The sequence below is a fragment of the Thermobia domestica genome, chromosome 11, assembly GCF_964235325.1.
Source record: "Thermobia domestica chromosome 11, izTheDome1.hap1.1, whole genome shotgun sequence".
Lineage (NCBI taxonomy): Eukaryota > Metazoa > Arthropoda > Insecta > Zygentoma > Lepismatidae > Thermobia > Thermobia domestica.
This window is the reverse complement of record NC_137464.1, coordinates 180,166,770-180,187,717: the sequence shown is the minus strand read 5'-3', so window position 1 is coordinate 180,187,717 and position 20,948 is coordinate 180,166,770. Positions and strand designations below refer to the sequence as shown.

At 35.9% G+C, this 20,948-nt stretch overlaps 3 protein-coding genes across 10 annotated transcripts in view; 2 read left to right on the top strand and 1 right to left on the bottom strand.

The window, feature by feature from the left end:
* LOC145664593 (hexosaminidase D-like) overlaps positions 1 to 20,948 on the bottom strand; it is a 108,798-nt gene that overhangs the window by 61,652 nt on the left and 26,198 nt on the right. The gene's annotated exons all lie outside the window — the stretch shown is intronic.
* LOC145664591 (uncharacterized) lies at positions 10,334 to 16,859 on the top strand. 2 transcript variants are annotated; one of them, XM_081731390.1, is made up of 4 exons: positions 10,334 to 10,737; positions 13,389 to 13,915; positions 15,170 to 15,413; positions 16,563 to 16,859. In XM_081731390.1, exons 1-4 carry the CDS (start codon positions 10,584 to 10,586, stop codon positions 16,682 to 16,684), a joined length of 1,047 nt encoding a protein of 348 aa, XP_081587516.1. In that variant the 5' UTR covers positions 10,334 to 10,583; the 3' UTR covers positions 16,685 to 16,859. The 2 variants fall into 2 exon arrangements, with proteins under 2 accessions (XP_081587516.1, XP_081587517.1); XM_081731391.1 differs by having other exon boundaries at positions 10,338 to 10,737; positions 15,173 to 15,413.
* LOC145664592 (uncharacterized) lies at positions 17,000 to 20,842 on the top strand. Its single transcript, XM_081731392.1, is given in 2 exon segments — positions 17,000 to 18,153; positions 18,156 to 20,842. Coding segments are annotated over 2 exon segments (2,412 nt in total). The 5' UTR covers positions 17,000 to 17,283; the 3' UTR covers positions 19,698 to 20,842.

Genomic DNA, 20,948 nt, shown 5'->3' with positions numbered 1-20,948 from the left:
GCTCATCTCGTTTCCACTCAATAAAAAGATATTATAAGCATATGTGATCAACATTGAAAATTGTTGGTGAATTTTACTTTGAGCGCACCGCTTGATATTAATGTGCCTCTAATATTTTGCCATGTCAGAATTGATACATTTCTTTCTTATTGCTAGATTAAGTAATATTTTCACTCTGAAATGTCATTTTGAACGTGTGCCTAATTAAATAATGTGTTTAGGTTTCTTAGGTTAGATAAGATTTAAATTGAACGTGTCCCATAATATACAGCTATCTTGATTGTTAGGTTAGGAAATCAGATTGTGTGCTTACTATTAAATAATGTACTTTTGTGTTGTCTTGTGATATATTCCGGGAAATGTATACTTTGATTGCTTGTTTAGGTTAGGTAAATTTAACTTGTGCGTTTACGGTTAAATAATGTCCTGTTATTTTGTCTCGTGATATATTTTGGGAAATGTATACTTTGATTGCTTGTTTAGGTTACGTAAATTGAACTTGTGTGCTTACGGTAAAATAATGTCCTGTTATTTTGTTTCGCGATTTTTTTTTAAACATGTATTTCAATTGCGTAGGTTAGGGCTTTATGTATGTTAAGAAAATTATATTCTGAACGTGATTTCGTATATATATATATAACTTGGATCTTAAATGTGAAAGGGTTTCGGTAAATTAGGATAGTAAGTGTACCGTGTTCATTGCTGTTGTCTCATGATATGCGAGTGCATACTTGATCTGTGCAGATTTCAGCTAACCTCCAGTTGTAGTTTTTTTTATATTTAAAAAAAAAATCTTGTTCGAATATGCTTCCGTGCAAGACTTTGTCTTGGGCACATATTTAGTTTAAAGGTGCCATTAACGCATTATGAATTTCTTACATATTTGCCTCATCGGAAGTCAACATAGCTGACTGATGTTCAACTTTATTGATAAACATATACGTACTTACATTTATTCAATTTGTCGTTCTTAAACACAATCTGAAATTTTATCATTTGTCCATTGCTCTTGAGAATTAATGACATTATATTGTGAAGTTAAAGTGATAATAATGTTGATAATGACGTTCTAATCTCTCATAAGATATGTAAACCCTGGCGTAGAGAAGTAGAACATTTTTTTTTTCTTGTAGATGTATTATGTACTGTTGATATATGCTACTTACTTGTCCTAAGGTACAATGAGAATGTAGTAGCAGTCATGTAGGGCTTATGTTGTCGCCTCATTTAAATTAATGACAGGGTTATAAACAATGAACGTCTACTTAATAATAATCTTAGTAATAATAATGTCATTTTGTTAAATGAGTAACTAGAGCGTATGGATCATTAGTTCTTGAGTGATCACGAACTGAATATGTATCATAAAGATACCAAAATTTGAGAATTGATACAATGTTTATATTAAGTCAATGTAATAACATAATATCGTAAGTGATTTGAACGTACTGCGATGTAGGCAAATATTTGACAAACATTATTCTGTTGCTCCTGATAATTGTTGCAATGTAACTGTTGACTGATTGGCACAAATAAACAATCACGATAAAATTTCAATTCTATAATTTCGAATACTGCTCATAGAGTTAAGCATATGTAAGTTTGATCCTTTTTTTTTCTTTCTTCATTCAATTTAAGTTAATGACGTCGAGTCGTCTTTCATTTCGATTGGCCACTCAACAAGAATCTGAAATCTTTTGATAAATATGTTGCGCATGTTTGAATTGATTTTTTTTTCTTCAACTACCGTAATATTCGGGCTGTTATAATTGGCGAAAGTTAACATAACCTAACATTAAGTCTAAAGAATTGTAAAATAAAACGGTTTGTTATAATTGGCTTCGTTCAACCAGGATATATTTATTTATTTTGATGTTAAGACATAACCAAAGAAAATGGTGTGTTATAAATTGGCGACTTCAGCTGCAGGATGTTTGTTTACTTGATAAAGTATTCTGTTTTGTGTGCTAACCGAGATGAAAGCTAAATAATGAGTGGATATAACGATGATGAGTTGCTAAACGCGTGACCCAATTAATATGATGTAAGATGAGTGAAACAGATATGATGCATGAGACTGAAGAATATAGTTGTTGTAATGGTGCTAATAGTGTTGAGAACGCGATTGCAATTTGTTGCGAGAGTTGTGACAAATGGTACCATATGAATTGTTTAAATATACCGGAAAAGGAACAAGAAGTGTTAAAACACTCAGAGGAAAATTGGTATTGTGCAACTTGTGTAGGTAAACAGTCTGTAGAATCATATGGGGAGGAAGTGAGACGTACACAAAACCCAAAGAAAGTTGCTCCGGAAATTGAAATTGGTGGAGGTCCGCTTCTAGATAAGTTAGTGGACATAATTAAAGAACTAAAGTCTGAGGTTTCAGCAGTAAGAGTGGAACTGATTAATCAGATGACTGTTAATAAGAATGATTTAAAGGCAGAAATGAAAACTGAATTAAATAAGATGAGTAGTGAAATTTCGTCTTTGAAAGAATCTTTTGTGTCAGTAAAAGGGGAATTAAAAACCGAGATATCTAAGTTAAGAATTGAAATTGATGAGACAAAAACTAATTTAGGACAAACCGTAGAAAATGTACGCGATAGTTGTATGATGGAAGTAAACAATGTAAAACAGGATATGAATAGTATTAGGCTAGATTTAGATAAAGTAACTGTAGATTTCAGTGAATTTAATGAAAATGTGAATTGTAAGTTAGAAACTACTACTAAAGAAGTGTCAGTGTTGAAAACCCAATTCGGGAATATAACCTCCAAATTTGAATCTGAATTGAAAAGTGTCAAATAGCGACAAGTTGATGACCATAGGAAATTCCGGGATGTAAACGAACAGACCGTGAATATGATAAAGATATTAGAACGTGACATGATTGACGCATATCGTCAAAATCGGGAGCGATGTGAGCGGAACACCGATACTTTGAAAAAGATATTCGAATCGGGTGTAAATGCAAATAATGAAAAATTTCCATTTGAAGAGAATTTGGCTAATAATGAACGAAGTTGTCAGGATGTTAGGGAACCTTCAGTTCCAAAATTAGATAAAAGTCGATTTGAGGAAATTATAAATATGACCGAGATGTCTTCCTCGACCGATGTGGAAGAAATTAGGAATAAACCCTCACAAAATATAAGAAAGTGAGACAAAGAAGGAAAGAGAAGGAATCGCGTTGTGAATCGTGCACTGAGCGGTGTCCTCCATTAGATCTTGTTGTTAATAATCATGAAACCGAGGGTAGGCCTGAATTAGATTGTGAAAATAGAAACAATGACAACAGTCCTTCGTATAAAAGGGGTGCAGGAACCTATTTAAAGGAATTGCATCATTTCCCAAAATTTGATGGGCAACTGACCCAGGGAATGGCAAAAATCTTCCTAGATGATCTCTTACACACGATGAACATGTATGTTCTCACGGATAGGGATCGAATGTATATAGTGGGACGAGTCTTAGAGAAATCTGCAAAGATCTGGTATCGTAGTGTTGCTTCTCAGATAAAATCTTTCCCTGACTTTTTGCGGCTTTTCAAATTGCAATACATATCGGAGCGACTAGAGAGGGCACAAAAGCGCCACCTCTACTCGCTACGATATGACAAATCGAAACATTCTTCCTTGCTAGGGTTTGTGCGGCATATTGTCGAGAAATATAATTCAATAGTAACTTCACCTTCAGATCAAGAGTTGAAGGATCTGATTTTAGACTGCCTTCCTGAGGAAGAAGCGAAAATTTTGAAATTAGGCTCAGTTAGCACAGTGCAGGATCTGATGTTACGAATAGCTGAGTTAGAATGTAGTCCAACTCCCTCCTTAGGAAATCAGGGTAGTTCAAAATTTCAACCCAGAAAACCACAAGTTAGGAAAACATTCTTTTTACCGAATAACTCTAATCGAACCGACAATGCAGTGCAAACGGAGCCGATCTGCAATGAAGGTGGGGGAAGTGAAAATAACTCTAATTCTCAATTTGGAAATAAACCTCAAAATTTCAACGGGAGACCATACCGCAACAACTGGAAAAGAAACCGAAATCAGAAACAAGGATGGGAAAAGAATAGAAATAATAATTTCAGACCCATAAACGGTATGCAGCCTGTTCCGATGTATGGGGGTGTACCAGTACCAGTACCATATACAGTACCGGGAATGTACAATTTTAGTAATATGAAACCGGTTATGATGCCAGGTCCTTCTGTTACTATGGTAACTTCTTCGTTTCCCCAAAGCTTACCTGTTGTGACTACTGTCACTTCCGCTTTGCGTCCACCGTATCCTTCGGTGACTGCGGAACCGACAAATCCGGTAGTTGTTTCGGAAAACATGTTGAGCAGTCGTCACTGAGGGGAGACGACGGCTGCTCCAACCAACTTCTCTCCCCGAATCAAAATGTTAGTAAACCTTATTATTTTGAGAAAGACAATGTGTCGATTGAAAATGAGTCTTCTTTGAAATTACTGACCTATTTTGTGCTAAAAGAGGAAGAAGGGAATATGTCCAAACAAGATTTCGAGATATTTCCTTCCCCTTCTATAGATTGCAAGGTGGGGGAAATGCAAATTAAATGTATCCTTGATACTGGGGCAGAGCTGAACCTCCTAAATTATATTTGGCAAAACCTTCAAAATTATTTTCGTTCGGCAAAGCTCAAACCAGTACCAAGTGTACATTTGACTGCTTTTGCAGGTAAGGACAATTTTCCTGTGAAGGGATTGCTTGAATTAACTTTAAAAATACAAGATAATCTTTTTAATGTCCCAGTCTTTGTCGTTAAAGACATGAAAGCTGGACTGTTACTAGGCTCGCCATTCTTCGCTAAGTTTCAAGTCACGTTGGATAGTCATAACAGAAAATTAATTTTGAAAAATAATAATGATGAAGAAGTAACTTTGGATATCTCCTATCCAAAGATACTCCTTGTTCATTTAGATACTAATTCGGAATTCTGTGAACCTAACAAAATTCTTTCTTCTTCTAATGAACAATGTAGAGATTACGGTGAGATTTCTGAATTGGAAATCAAAGATTAAAGGTCGCGATGATTTAGATGATGATACAAAATTAAAATTGGAAAATTTGCTCCTTAAATTCAAGCACCTATTTTGCGAATATCCTAAACCCATCCGATGCGAACCTTATAAAATAGAATTAACAGACCAAGAACCTGTGGTCGGAAAAATCTATCCGATCCCTCAAGCTATGCAAAAAGAGTTTGAGGAAGAATTGAATAAATGGATAAGGTTGGGGATAGCTAAAGAACATCCCAGCAGTTATCGCAACCCAATTCATTGCGTGCGAAAGTCCTCTGGAGGTGTGAGGCCTGTAATCGACCTCAGATTACTGAACTTAAAGGTCGTAAGTCCTAAAATACAGGTCGAACCCATTAACGAAATTCTTACTCGCATCTCTGGGGCTAAAATTTTTAGCTCCATGGATGCTACAATGGGATATTATGGTATTCGACTGCATCCTGATTCCTTCGCATCCACAAGTTTCATATATTTAGGCAGACAGTATGTATTATGTGTCCTACCAATGGGTTTAAAGTCGAGTCCTAGTATCTTCCAAAATGTGATGAACTCATATTTCGGATTAGATACTAGAAAATTCGTCGTAGTGTATCTTGACGATTTGATGTGCTTTAGTTCTACTTATGACGAACATTTTACTCATTTGGAACTAGTCTTTGAAATTCTAACCTTTGGAAATTTTGCGCTAAATTTTAAGAAATGTCAGTTCGTTAAGTCTGAAATTTTATTTTTGGGACACATTGTGAATGGGAAGGAATTAAAGCCGAATCCCAAACAAAACGAAGCGATAAAGTACTTTCCGATACCGAAAACTAAGAAAAAACTTCGGTCCTTCTTAGGCATTCTTTCTTGGCGAAGAAAATTCATTCCTCAGTTTGCCGCTTTAACAGCGCCATTTTTCGATTTGTTAAAGAAAGACAAGAAATATTGTCTAACTGAGGAATTGCTGAATAGATTCCAACAATTGAGAGAATTGTTGAGTGAGCCTCCAGCGCTCAGTCAACCTAATTTCGACCAACCGTTTCACTTATTTTCAGATGCGTCGCTAGAAAATTTGGCTGGCTATCTGGCACAGTATGATGATATTGGAGAGCTTCTCGTTATCGGATATGCAAGTAGAAAATTAAAATTATATGAAGTTCCCTATTCGATCTTCCAATTGGAGTTACTAGAAGTATTGTTTCTATGCGAGCATTTCTCTTATTATATTTTAGGTAGAAAAGTTACGGTCCATTGTGACAACAGCGCAGTGACATACGCTTTTACTTTACAGAACTTAGATCCCCGAACCACAAAAATTTTGTTAAAGTTACAGAGGTTCGATCTTCGGTTCGAGCACATAAAGGAAGTGGACAATAAAATAGCCGACATATTGAGTCGCAATACTCCGGAACTCCCTGCCGAACCTGAAGAATACCATGTTAATTTTGTTTGTTATGATGAGAGTACGTGGTTCACTGTAAATGAGTTGATGCAAATGCAAGCGGGTGATAAGTACTGTAATGAATTAAAAGCGAAAATGTCAGACGATGTTGAATCTCGAATTCGGCTAGTAAATAATTTGGTATATGTCCAAAATTTAAAAACGAAACATTGGCTGCTGGTAATCCCGGACTATTATGAAAATTTTTGAGGAAACATGCAATGTTTTGTACATGGAACTGCCTGTAAAAGCCTGTCAGATTTTGACAGGCATTATACAGGCGCCTGTTTCGGCGAAAACACATGTAAAAAAAAATATTACAGGCACATTGTCTTCAGGTGATATGCATGTCAAAAAAGAATTGAACTTCTGTTGGAAATGTTGCACGAAAACACGCGTTGTACAGAGCCTGTACATTAAAATAAGAACATGCGATGTACACGTAGTCACTCACATGCAAGTAAATAAAGGGAATATGTGCATGTAAAGTACCTTGAATGGATTGTTGGTAACATTCGCAATACAGTAAGAATGAAAAGTACAAGGAAGGTGCCTGTTTATCAACATGTAATATACATGTGTGACATTTGCAGTACATGTAAATACCGTGTATTAGCGTATAGCATGGAAAACGCATGATGTAAGATATGTTATTTTACATTTATTATTTTCGTGTACATGCGAAGTGTGTAACTCCCCTACGTGCAGTGTACAGGCAATGTACAGGTGAACGGGAACATGCAATGATCATGATTGCCAATAAATGGATTAAACAGATGCGTGTGGTGAACAAGGTGGATTGGAGCTAAACATTCACGTTATAGGCATAGGAGACATGCAATATTCAGGCACAAGTCTCCAATTCGACATTCGCTATGCAAAGTCCTGACACATGTATAATACATGGGATTACAACTGAATACATTGCCTGTATTATCTCCGTGTACATGCGAAGTGTGAACCGATCTATATGCAATGTACAGGCAATGTGCAGGTAAACGGAAAATGCAATGATCATGATTGCCAATAAATGGGTTAAACAGGTGCATGCAATGAATAAGGTTGATTGGAGTGAATCATTAATGTTACAGGTGTAGGAAACATGTAATATTCAGACACAAAGTCTCCAGTTTGCCATGCACATATGCAAGGTTCTGACACATGTATAGTACATTGGAATAGAATTGGACACATTGCCTGTAACATGCAAAGTTGAACTCACCTACATGCAGTGTAAAGACAATGTACAGATGAATGGGAACATGCAATGATCATGACTGCCAATAAATGGATTTAAAAAATACGTGTAGTGAGTAAATAGCTTAAACAGGTAAATGCGATGGACAAGGTTGATTAAAGTGAAACATTCACGTTATAGGCGTAGGAAACATGCAATATCCAGACATTAAGTCTCCACTTTGACATGCACATTGAGTTGATTTTAAGTTTAACGTCCCGTTCAGCAGCGAGGCTACATGAGACGTGGACCTACTGATTAACGTGGAATCCGAACCACATGAGCTCTCGCCGTTAATCGAACCCGGATCTCCCACGCCATAGGCGCGTACGCTAACCGCTTAGCCACGAAGGAGCTCTTTGAAATGCACATATGCAAGGTGCTGACACATATATACAAAGGCGTGTGCAGACCCTTAGATTAGATGGATCAAATAGAAGTATTACTCCTTGAAGTATGCAGCCTACATTGTAGTAATCGGATTTGAATTTTACACATTTTATTTCTGTATTGTTATTTGAAGGACAGTATCACGCATGACCCACTTTTCGTTACTGGTAAACTCGATGGGAATTGGGTACATCAGGAACGTACGCAGGAATTTATTTCGGGAGGGGTCCAAAGCTTTTCGGGGGGATCCAAACACAATTTCAGGCTAAATTATATTAAAAATTATAAAATTGCCCCTAAAATTAGGCTAAATTTACAAAAAAGTCCGGATTTGGGGGAATCCGGACCCCGGACCCACCCCATGCGTATGTTCCTGGGGTACATTGCGCTGCCGTGAAACGATAAACAAACTGTTAGTAATTTTTGCTTGTTGGCTTCCTGCAATGAGTGAGGCACCAACTTGCTCAACTTCTACGTCTTTCCTATGTGGTGCAGATAATTAAGAAAAATATATTGTTGTGAGCAGAGGTGCCGATCCCCCCCCCCAAATGCTTGGACGCAATCCCCCCAAATTTGCCTTTTCTCCCCCCAAATATTCCACTTGTTTAAATTTTATTTAATTTGAGAACTTTTTGCCTTCATAATAAATGTAGACGTTTAGCTATCTATCTGCATATTTGCTTTTATATTATACGTTTTAAGAACAGTACATGCAATAAATTATGAAGAAATATTTTGTCACAGCTCCTTGAAGTTTTATTTTATAGTTATCGTTCTTAAAAGCATCATTACTAAATAATTAAACTTTGATGGTGACATTTCTCATGTAAAACTCTGTCCCTAACCCCCCCCCCAAAAATCTCAAGAGTTAAGAGGAATTTCTCAGTCGCGTAATCGATTGCAAAAATTTGCTTACCGCTATCTGTTATAGTTTCAGCTGTACAGTGATCAATGTTAAAACCAGAAATGGTTAATTTCTACTATTTCCAGTTTGTGAATCACCTCCATTAACGAATTTGTTTGAGATAATTAATGTATATATCGATAGAAAAAACAGAATTCAAAAATTCGCTTTCGTTCAAGAGTTATCGTGCGGAATAACGTACGTACGGACTAACATTACAAAAATTATCCTAATCAGTGATGATCTCAGACAATTTTCTCCGGGGAGATTTCAACTCACTAAAATGAAATTAAATCTTTAGTTTAACGTCCCACGTTTAGAAAGCGAAGTGCCAAATGATATGGATGAAATAGCAAGTGAACGATGACGAAAGAACTGGTGGAATGATTAGGTGGGAGTAAAGGGGAGAACCCCGAGAAAACTCACGGACACGATGTCGTCCACCAGGAACTCATATAGCCTGGGATCGAACCAGGGACATCTAGAACGAGAGGTGAGCGCTCGCCACCATACCCCCGGAAAGGGGGTTAAAATAGTACTGCAAGGATATTGGTAAGCCAGTTGAGCCAAATTAGAGAGTTACTCTGGGGCAAATTCCCCTCGTGCCACCCTATGAAATCATCCTTATAATTTTGAAGAACGTAAACATTGTATTACTTTTCGTACAATATGTAACTTCCGTAAAATTCAATATTCTAAAATAGTATATCGTCAAAATGTTGGAGGGAGCATATTGTTTCCATGCCTCCCATACGCATACCAGTGATGGACTAAAAACCCTCGTAAGACTCCATATACTATTCTTTCAATAAAGAAATTGGTTAAAATGTAGTGTTGTAAGATATAGGCCGACCATGTCAAACACAACATTAGGTTCAGCTGCCCCCTCTTCTCCCCCATCTTAAAAAATGAAAGTTTATTTCCCACGGTTATGCCGGCTAGGCTAAAGGAGACGGTGATAATGAGAAATCAGTGAAATGGTGGAATGAAGAAAGTGGGAGGAAACGAGAGAACCTGTGCACGCCTATGCATGTATAGTATATGGGAGTAGAATGGAATACATTGCCTGTATTATCACCGTGCACATGCGAGGTTGAACTCACCTACATGCAGTGTACAGACAATGTACAGGTGTTTGCAGCAGAAGGAAACAATTTTGCTGGTAAGTTGAAAATACCAGGGTAAGATACTGCTAGCAAACATTCTTGCTGCAACCACCAAAAAAAAATTAACCAGATTGTTATAATGTCCCAGACGTTGAACATATATGGAAAAGAAAATAATTAGTTGAAAATTAAAGGGGGGGGGGCTATTGTGCCTGAAGCTCCTACAGAGTGTGCGATTATTTATTCCAGAGTGTATTAGGTGTAAAATATTTATTTTTATTTAATAACAATTTAATAGAAAATGGTACGTATATATCCCTAGTTGAATAGCATTGTCGTGAATTTTAATTTTCATTTAAACTACAAGGAAACAATTCAGTGATTGGTTGCAGCGATCATGTGACGGGAAGTACGTGTTTTTGGCGCAATATCATTACTGGCGGTTTGAAGTGTATGATGAAGAGAGTGTAATCATGAATGAAGATTATTGTATTGTTAAATGGAAAAACGGTTCTTATTCCGTTTTGAATGTAAAGCAGAATGTCGGAAAAACGAAACTGAAGTTGGGAGAAGAGGGATGTTTCCGGTGGAAACAGAAGAAATTCAATGGAACAGTTTGCCATTTCGGTGAGTAGCTCTTGTGTTTCTTGCTGTTGTATCTTTATAATAACCTTTTGTTGTAGAGATTGAGAAGTTTATTTTTGTTGGTCTCAAAAATAAAGTTCTAAAATCAATGTAAATTATGTTACTGTTTTTTTAAAATAACGTAATTACGACTAGGCTTCGACCATCATGTAGGCCTATGTTACGTGTACTATTGTGAATATGCAATTATTTCGTTATTACATTTGTACATATTGTTCATACTGTCCTATTTTAGGCCTACATTCTTACTTTCAAGAAATTATTATTATTATTATTTTTAGCACTAAATGCTGTTTGCGTCATAAAGTGTATCGTAAGAGAGTAAATACATTACGTGGTGCAGGGAAGGTCCTAGAACGCTGGTCCCCAGATATATATTAGTAGCTAGTTTGGATCCTTTCTGTACCACAGCTCAATACTTAACTCACACAGTACTGCCGGGCAAGCGATAGCGAGTGAAGGCGGGTTAGAAGCCCTGCAGGGCACGCTGATTTCTTTCTATATTACATTCAATGTGTGACCAGTGTTCTAGAACTCTGCCAGTGGTGCATAATTCACGTACTATCCTAGTTCATGGCCGCATTACTACATTCATGATATATTAATTTCTTTCAGCACCAACTGCACCCTTAGGGTTCTGTCCTATTTTAGGCCTTGCCAACTGGCCGGTATTTTACCGGTAAGGCAGGAGATTTTGCTGCTAGTTTGATTAACGCAAGTCTATATCACAGACAGCTTGTGAGGGGGTAGTTTATTTTCCTAGGTCCACATGATTTGGTGCGAAATATGTACTTGAAGTTATTCAGTCACCTTGCACATTTTGACTTTACAATAATTTACTCAACCATTATGGTGAACATGATGAGGCTAACTTTTAGTATCTCCCCCAGTCTTGTTCGGTAGTAATTTTGAGTCACTTGACTGATAAAAAAAGTGATTTACTTGCGTTACGAGGCAACGTAGTAGTAGTAGGACGTGTTAGTGGCCCCACAGGGCTCGGTTTTTTCCACCTTTATCATAATTGTAGTACGGGTTTCGGATCCATGGAACGTAGATGTGAAATGGACGAAGGCTGATAGCCATTTCTATTTCCTTTTTGTACATATATCTTCTATCTATAAAATTCAAAGTACTGAGTGACTGACCGATCCTCGCACAGGCCAAATCGCTTAAGTTAGAAATTTGAAATTTGGACAGTATAAAGAATTTGAAAGAATTAGGGTACCACTAAGGAAGGATTTGTGGAAATTAGACGGCTTGGGGGGAAAGGGGTTGGAAATATTTTAATAGGATTGCCATATCTCCGAATCCCTTAAGCTTAGGAAGTTTTGTATTTGGACTTTTCATTTAAAATAATTAGACAAATATTTCAGGGTTTTTGGAAATTCACCCGGGGAGGGGAGGAGAGGAAAAAAGGATGGGTTTGCAATTCTAGACTGCGGGGGAGAAACAATATAAGTCATAAATGGGTCAAAATGAGATAAGTCAAAATTTGAGATCTATGTGTCATGCTCCACCTCCGGTTAACTTGATATAAGTCAATTCTAAACAACGTGAGTTGAATAATCGCCTCCTGAAAAAAGGTTTTTTTTTTTTTACTTTGTTTCTCCCACGCAGTTTAGAATTATTATAAGATGATGTCGATATGTCGGAACATTTGAAGATTAGAAACATGAAATCAGGACTTCTCATTTAAACTAATTAGACACGTATTTAAGGGTTTTTAGAAATTCGACGGGAAGAGGACGGGAATTATTTTAATTAAATGACCATATCTCCGAATCCCTGATGCTGAGAAAGTTGAAAACTTCAACAATCATATAAAATAGCAAGGTAAACAAAGGAATGAACTATAACTACTACCCCACTCTTATGATAGCCCGGTGAAATTACTCAGAAAAGTACCCACGTTTCTCCTTGCGTGTAATAAACAGGAAAGTATGCAGACACGTGTCTGAGGGTGTATAAAATTTCCGATTATTAGAGTGGAAGGGGCTCAATTGTTGGTCTGACGCAGCGAAGCGGGTACGTTCAGCTACTTTATTTATATACCCTGTAAGTGAGCTTTGGCGAACGCGCAGTTCATTTTGAACAAAAGGTACAGATTGCCAAGACGTTTTCCTTCCAGAATTACGGATTTCTGTGCATCGTCTCGCTTCACTCGCTCCCACTCTCAGATATGCACTTCCACCGGCTGCCACCTTCTAGTCGCACCTATAGTTTAATAAAGGATTCAATAAGATGTTACTTGCAAATGCATTTGCTTGATATGTGCAAGTTCTAGATTTGCACAGCAAGGCTTCAGTGAGATTTGGGTTACATTAGATCCTTTCTGCTTAATGCAGCATAAATTGATACAGGGAGTTCAACCAACGTTAAATAACGTGAATGCACCGGTTGTGGACACTGAGATATTTGCACGAAATCTCTGATTTGATGCTTAAATCATTAAAATATATTTGTAACTACTTATAAGTATATAATTGATTAATACTTAGTGTTATTAATATTTCTCTTTTTATCGTAAAGTGCAAGCACCTTATACGGGAATTCTATCATACTAATATTAAGCAGGTTTTGTCTTTGTAAATATAGATTAATCAGTAAGCATATTTATTATGTTTTCTTAACAGGCACCAAATCTGATTGTGAAAGTGAGATTGACAATTGTATTCAGAATGGTGAGAAAGATGTTGCTGTTCCTAGTAAACGAATAAAAGGAACTGAATCATCCGATGAGACTGATGTTCCGAGCGAAGAGGATCAATCTTCGGTGCAAATAGATAATTTGGAAAATATATTCGAGAGAAACTATGAACATGTATTAACAGAAAAGACATATTCTAACCACAGTATTGAACAAAGAAATGCTAATAGCTGCAGTGATAGCCTTGAAGTCAGTAACACAACTACAAGTTTCAAACGATGTAACAATTGTGATCAGTTGCAGAGAAAAGTCACAGAATTGAGCTGTAAATTAAAAGAAGAGCGATGCATGGTGGATGCTTTGAAGAAAGAATGTGCTTCTAGGGACCGCGAGAACAGCCGAAAACTTAAAGTTCCACGTTGTGTGAAACAATTTCTTTTCCAACTATTAGATGCAGAAGTTGATGACGAACCTTCCGAAAGTGAATTGTCTTCCGTTAGTACGAAAACCAGGGTAAGTATAGTATTTACGAAACAGGATTATTGTAAATTTATTAAGTACAGTAGCTACTCTCTCCAAATTCCTTGTGCTTGTAATTATATCATGTATGTTTTTCAAACGCTTTTTTTCTTGTACTGTAATTCCAGAGGTTCATTAGGCTCGCCATTCTACAAAGATAAGTTATTATTTTTGTGGAATGGTGACCGTGATGAAACTGTGGACGATTGAAGATTGGCGTTAAAACCATAGATAATATAATTGGATGCACAAGAAATTTGGCGACTATTGTTACTGTAATTCATAAATTTAATACTTATGCGCATCTGGAATTATAATTTTTAGTGTATTTAAAATTGTTAAAAAAAAAAAAAAAAAAAAAAAGTAAAGGAAGTAGCTGCAACATTTTTCCTAACTACAAACTTATCGAATAGAAAGTGAGAGTTCATATATTATTTTAATTGCATTTTTTTCCCTTAAAATAGTTTCTTTTTTTCCCCGTCGAAGAGCAAAAAATGGACTGGGAATGAAACCCTCTTCGGCTTACCGTGCCGTAGCTTTAACAACTATGCTACCCAGCCTACATTAACTTTGACAGCTGAAAGTTTTGACGCGGTCTCGAAAACGGGAGTTGGTGGCGTACAGGTTGACGCTATGGCACGTTAAGCAGAAGGCTGTTTTATCCCCTGCCCAGTTTTCTTTTGTCAATGTTCATTAATATTTTACGGTGAAAGAAGGTATTTTAATATAAATCGGTTCTTCGACCATGTTCGATCTTTTCAATGTTAGTACAGCCCTTCAGGAAATTTACTCTAAGTATCTTAAGTTGTTCATTCTATTGAATGTCAAAATGAAAGAAAATTTACAAATGAAGTATGCATTTTGTTTTGGAAATTGTGACTAAAATTGTCAATCCTGTTCGTAACATTTTTTCTTTTTTTCTTTCTTTTTTTCGGTCTGCTTTTCAGTATTGATTTTATATTTGATATGTAAGATACACGGTAATAGCCTCTTTCTGCATGTTACTCTACCCTATGAGGGGATAACAAATTTAATGATATTGAAAATGATAAGAGTACATACAAACATGAATATTTTTTCTGAAATAGTGTGTAGCGATAGTGGTTACATATTACAGCGGCCCATAAAATTTTAAAGATTTTCTACTCACCCCGAAATGTACCTTTGTTTCGTACTTGTATGAAAGTGTGCTATTTGCATTTTTCTTTCAAAGGTTGGAATTGATTTAATTTGTATGTTCTCTGTTAGCAGGATACTGACTTATCGTGCAGAGGAACTGCCGATGTTGTTCTGAGCGCAGAATATCCAAATGTTGTAATAAAGAAGACACGTTTGGTACGATGCCTTGCTAGTGCAGGTCAATCGGGCACGAAATTAACAAGGAATTTAATGTCAGTTTTTTTTACTGATAATGAGATGAGTTCCAGCTCCATTACTGGTCATGGACAAATAAAAAAACAGTTGTCTCCCGACGTAATTGCAGCAATAAAGGGTATGTATATATCTTACATGTTTCCTACACATGTAGAAAATTGCTTCTTATTTTTGTATGTGAAACAGCATTTCGCTTACATGGAAATAGTAATGTAAAACGTGTTAATATTTACGTACCAAACAATTACGTATTAATACAAAATTATGTAATTTCAACCGATAACGATACAAAGGTATGGGACCGCGGTGGCTCAGTGGTAGAGCGTTCAGCTCTGGTGCGTGTGGTCTCTGGTTCGATCCTGGGAGCCTAAGTGGGCTTTATGGTGGACAAACACCGTGTGAGTGGGTTTTCTCGGGTCCTCCCACTTTCTTCATTCGATCATTTCATTCATTCTCATCACTGTCTCATTTATCCTACTCGGCATTTACGTGGGACGTAAAACTGAAAGAGTAAAGAGAGATACAAAGGTAAAAGTTGGAAATCCATTATTTACTACGAAAAAGCTGTGTGCCTTACTGTAGTGGAATTGAGTTACGAGCGAGGGAGGCGGAGCTAAGCGGGATAACGAATTAAAAAATTAATATACTAGGTTCATTCTACTCGCGACTTCCGCACTCCTTGCTCCATCTCAGTTTCGCGGAAGGCACACTACTCTCTAGGTTAATAATGGACTTCCCACTCTCCACCTTCGTAGGTTAATTCCTTTTTTTTGCTGTTGTTAGGTTACGTTTCAGTAAATACTATCTACTAGTCGAAATTAAATTAGAAGAACGTACTACATGTGTAAAACAACATCATCTTGTATATAACGCTAATTAACATATATTCGGAACTGGGCTGTTCTATCTTAAGATTTTCGCACTTGCGCAGTATAGAAACTAGAAGAGAGGTAAGGACGCAATCAAAAGAAAATAGATGGAAATAAGTTATTCCATGCCTTACTTACCTTCACAATTTCTATTTCTTCGCGAATGCAAAAACTTGAACTCGGAACAACCCTGTTCCTGATATATGTTGATCAACATAACAAGGTTTTGTTTATAGGATGTTGTTAGGTAGGATGTTCTATTCAATTCATTCAATTGAATATTCAAAGTAAATTAATAACCACTATAGTTTGATGATAACGATGATTAATAATAAAATGAACGTGCGCATTATAAAAGCATGCTGTTCCAAATTAACGCAGTGTATTATTTTCAACAGATTATGTCCTCATGAAATTCCCGCAATGCAAACCGTCTACTATACATGCTGCAATGACTGATAAGTGCGTGCAGGCTCGTAAATCGATGAAGAAGAGAGCAGAAGGGAATTTATTGGAATAGGATACAAAGGAGATTGAATATCTTACTGAAACGTGCAAGATTAAGTACTTGTTTTTATAAATATTGGAGCTATCTTTTGAGTCTTCCACAAATGTGTGTAGAATTTTTATTATTATTAAAGCACTGTGTGTTAAACATTTATTTAACTATTGTAATAATACTGGTTTTTACTTTATTTGCCTTGTTATTTAGAGTTTTGGCGTTATAGTTTTAAGCTTAATTAGCAATGGGGATCTTCGCTTCTGACTAAGTTTTATCTTTTATGTAAAAAGCATTAACGTGTTTCCTTTTGTAGTGGAGGCAACGTAGTAACAAAGAAGGTTTTTTTAAAAGTGTTGTAATTCTAGCCTTTCACTGTTGCTGATATGAAACGGCAGTACAAGCAATATATTTCATCTGATATTCCAAATATATCTGTTCTAAAAATACCACGAACAACTCTACATAGATGGAGTAAGCGGGAAGATATTTTTGGTGAGCACCAAAATAGTACTGGTTTTTTGACAAAGGGAACACAAAATACGAATAATAGTTACTATGAGAGCAGAAATGGTACTTGTGAAATGAATGTCACTTGTAGTAATACTGATAAATTCGATATGGAACATAACACACTTTCCTCTCACAACGTCAGTGAACAATCAAGTACGGAAAGCCTCCCAGAAAGGGACTGTAGAGACGATTATCTTTCATCATTTGCTGTTGACCTGGGTAACACGACGAATGAAACGCATTCTTCTCATTCAGTGTGTTCTTCTGAAGTTTCAGTCGAGACTGTATCAATATGTGGTGAACCGTCAGTATGTACGCAAGTGAGCGTGCACTCTGAGTCGATTGGAGAGGAAAGAGTAGAAGATAACAGTGTTTTAAAGGTAATGAAGTTTGTGAAGAAACATAAGCTTACCAAAGTTGCTGTTTCAGATCTTCTTCAATTATTACATTCTATCAATGCAAAACAAGTTCCAAATTCAAAGTATAGGCTTTTCAAAATTTTTAATAATTCAGGATTACTGCAGGTTCAGAAACACTACTTCTGCTGTCAGTGTGCATTTATGTATGATTCACCATCGGCGTCTCTTCATTGTGCATGCACTAAACACTCGTGTAAAATAGCTCATGTATTTTTTACCTTAGATATTTTAAAACAACTTGAAAATATGTTTTCCCGACCTGGCTTTCTGGCTAAACTTTCAACTTCGCAGTCAACACATGAAAACATTTTGGAAAGTGTTAGAGATGGTAAAATATATAGCAAATTTAGAGAACATCATCCGTTTTTAGACCAGAATGGTATTCTGTCATGGACAGGAATTATTAATGTAGATGGTGTTAGTTGCTTTAAAAGTTCCAGTGTTTCGTTTTGGCCATTCTATTTTTCTATTTTAGAAGTTAATGAACCCACTAGATGGAGACCAGAAAATATTATTTTGCTAGGTTTGTTTAGTTTCAATGGTTTATCGGAACATTGTATGAAAAAAACGAGTTGTTACACAGTATATTTTATGCTTGTGTTGTTGCAAAATTAAAAAAGTTTGAAGCGGGAATTCAATTGGGAAAACAATTCTTAATTGGTGAAAATGTAATAAAAAAAGTTAGTCTTCATGCCATACTTGGCACATTTGATAAACCAGCAAAGTGTGCTGTACAGCAGCTTGTACAGTTCAACGGGAAATATGGATGTAGTAAGTGTTTACAACCTGGAAAATACTTACACCAGGGGCTACGTATTTATCCTTATAATAAGAATGAGCCGAAAGGTCCACCAAGGCTTGATGATGAACATCTGCAATATGCTAAGGAAAAGGTATTTGGTGCCAAAGGGAAGTCTGTTTTTTCTAATCTTAATTCCTATCAACTCATTGACAGCACTATGATAGATTATATGCACTGCATATGCTTAGGTGTTTTTAGGTGCCTTACAATGCTTTGGTTAGATTCGAAAAATAAGGATGAGGTCTGGTACTTAGGACGGAAGATTCATGTACTGAATGATCGCTTAGCACAAATTAAAACTCCATCTAGTATTTCACATACTCCACGGTCCATGAAAGAACGTAGAAATTGGAAAGCTATAGAATTTGAGTACCTCTTTTTACTATACTTTCCAATTTTTTCTGATATATTTATCAACGATATATATTTCAATCACATTCTGCAGATTGTTACACCTATGGCAGGTTTTTTAAGGTCAGTCAATGTGAGAAATATGGAGTCGATGGAGAAATGCTTTCATTCGTTTGTATTCCAAATGCAATATTTATATGGAGAAAAGTATATGTCATCGAACATCCACGACCTGCTTCATCTTACAGATTGCGTCAGAAATGCAGGACCTTTGCAGTCATTCTCTTGTTACCCGTTTGAATCTTTAAATGGAACCTTAAAACATCACATGCACGGTACACAGGAAATAGCTGCCCAAATTGTATCTGGATTTGCTGTAGAAAATATAATTTTTAATGATGATTCGTCCGCTGAACTTGCAGTAAACGATGAATTTGTATTAAGTTCTAAATCTGTTACATTTTCAAAGGTTGAACGTATTGATTGTGAACCTGAAACTATTATTCGCAAAGCCCAAGGTATTCCTATCACAAAACATTGCTTTCAGAAACAGGAAGTAGTTAACATACATAAATGTTCTCGAATCGGCAATAAAAAAACGGGAAAAGTAATATTTTGCACATCTAATCATTGCATTAATAGGAAGCATGATGACAGTTACTTTCTTCTTATTTCTGATGGGGTGCCTTACGCGTGTCAGATTTCCGATATCTATATCGCTAATTGTGAATCTTGTTCCAAAGAACATATATTTTTTTCTGTTAAGAAAAAACAAGTTTATACTGCGTTTAGAGAACAGTGGTCTGGTCAACCAATTACACATGTATTCCAATCTGATAACAGTACTGTTATTGAAGATTTTGTAATATTAACAAATGAGCTGCTACATAAGAAACTTATATGCTTAACTATAGAAGAGAAAAGTTTTTTCTCAAAACTTTCATATTAGCAGGTTTATAATTACAACAGCAGCGAGTAGCGAAAAGTCAAATTTTGTCATAAAATTCCAATTAAAAGAAACTCTCTGACCACACATGGTAGATCTGTGCCTAAATAATTTAGAGTGGGTACTGAAGGCAAAAACAAACTTGAAATGAACTTCCACCTGCATTAACTCTTGTTTAGTTGTGAAATTACTTCTACTTTTGTACAGTCACGGACATAAATAAATGGAAGTTGGAGCCATTATTTCTTATGGCTCAAACTTCCATTTTTTTATGTTCGTGACTGTACCTACTATTCAATGTTAATCATATTTAGGCAAGAATTAAGTGTTGTATTTAACTTTTCTCATCAACATGTAACTGCTTCTACTCTCATGGTATTTTTACTATGCAGTTAAACAATGTTAACAGGTTTGTTTCCTGTTCTGATCTCAGGGGCTCAATTCCAAACTTTAGGAAGATCTCATCATAACTGTTTTTCACAATTTCTTTGGAATAACGTTTTCAATTTAGGAAATAAGCTTCCTCATTCATATTTTCATGTATGTGTGCTGATGTAATCTAGTAAAGTTTTCTTTATTTGAATGAATGGTAAATGAGTACTTAAAATATTGTTTATAACAGGCACGGAATTTTGTTCTGCTTGCTATCACTTATTTTTTAAAATTGTAATGATTGCGGTTAGTTTGACCGTACATTATTGACTATAATGCTTTTTTTTTTTTTTTTTTTGTATTAGTATATAGACAATAGTTAAAGGGACGTAAACAGGGCTTTTCAGATTGGTGTAATTTCGAGGTGTGATTATATATTTTAAAAACTTATCTCTCGACCAAACTTGCAATCTACTTCGTTCAAGATAGGTAAGGGTGATAGCAGCTAAAATTATTTTGAAAATTTCTTTCTGTATAGCGCCTCGTCGTTTCTAATCGCTCCGTCAGAAACTATGTATTGTAGGACATCTGTTCTTTATTTTTCACGTGCAGAATCACTTCCACGAGAGTAAGCAATCGGAAAAGCACTGTTTATTGGAATTACTAGATGGGTCAAAAAATTATTGTAACAAGTACATAAATATGTAATTTTATTATTTTGTATTTTTTGTACAAAAGAATAAAAAATATAAAATAAAAAATCTCATTTCTTCTTTATAACAGTAAGTTAGTATTATCATAGTGAGCAAACCTGTAAAGAATAAATATGGTAAACGACAATTCCTTTAAATTGCTTATTTGTTAGCTGTTTATAAATTGATA

Excerpts from the sequence above, each read along its gene's own strand:
- LOC145664591 (XM_081731390.1), top strand. The coding sequence starts at position 10,584 with ATGAATGAAGATTATTGTATTGTTAAATGGAAAAACGGTTCTTATTCC. Across the intron at positions 13,916-15,169 it reads CCGTTAGTACGAAAACCAGG|CAGGATACTGACTTATCGTG; the intron begins GTAAGTATAGTA and ends GTTCTCTGTTAG. Across the intron at positions 15,414-16,562 it reads CGTAATTGCAGCAATAAAGG|ATTATGTCCTCATGAAATTC; the intron begins GTATGTATATAT and ends TATTTTCAACAG.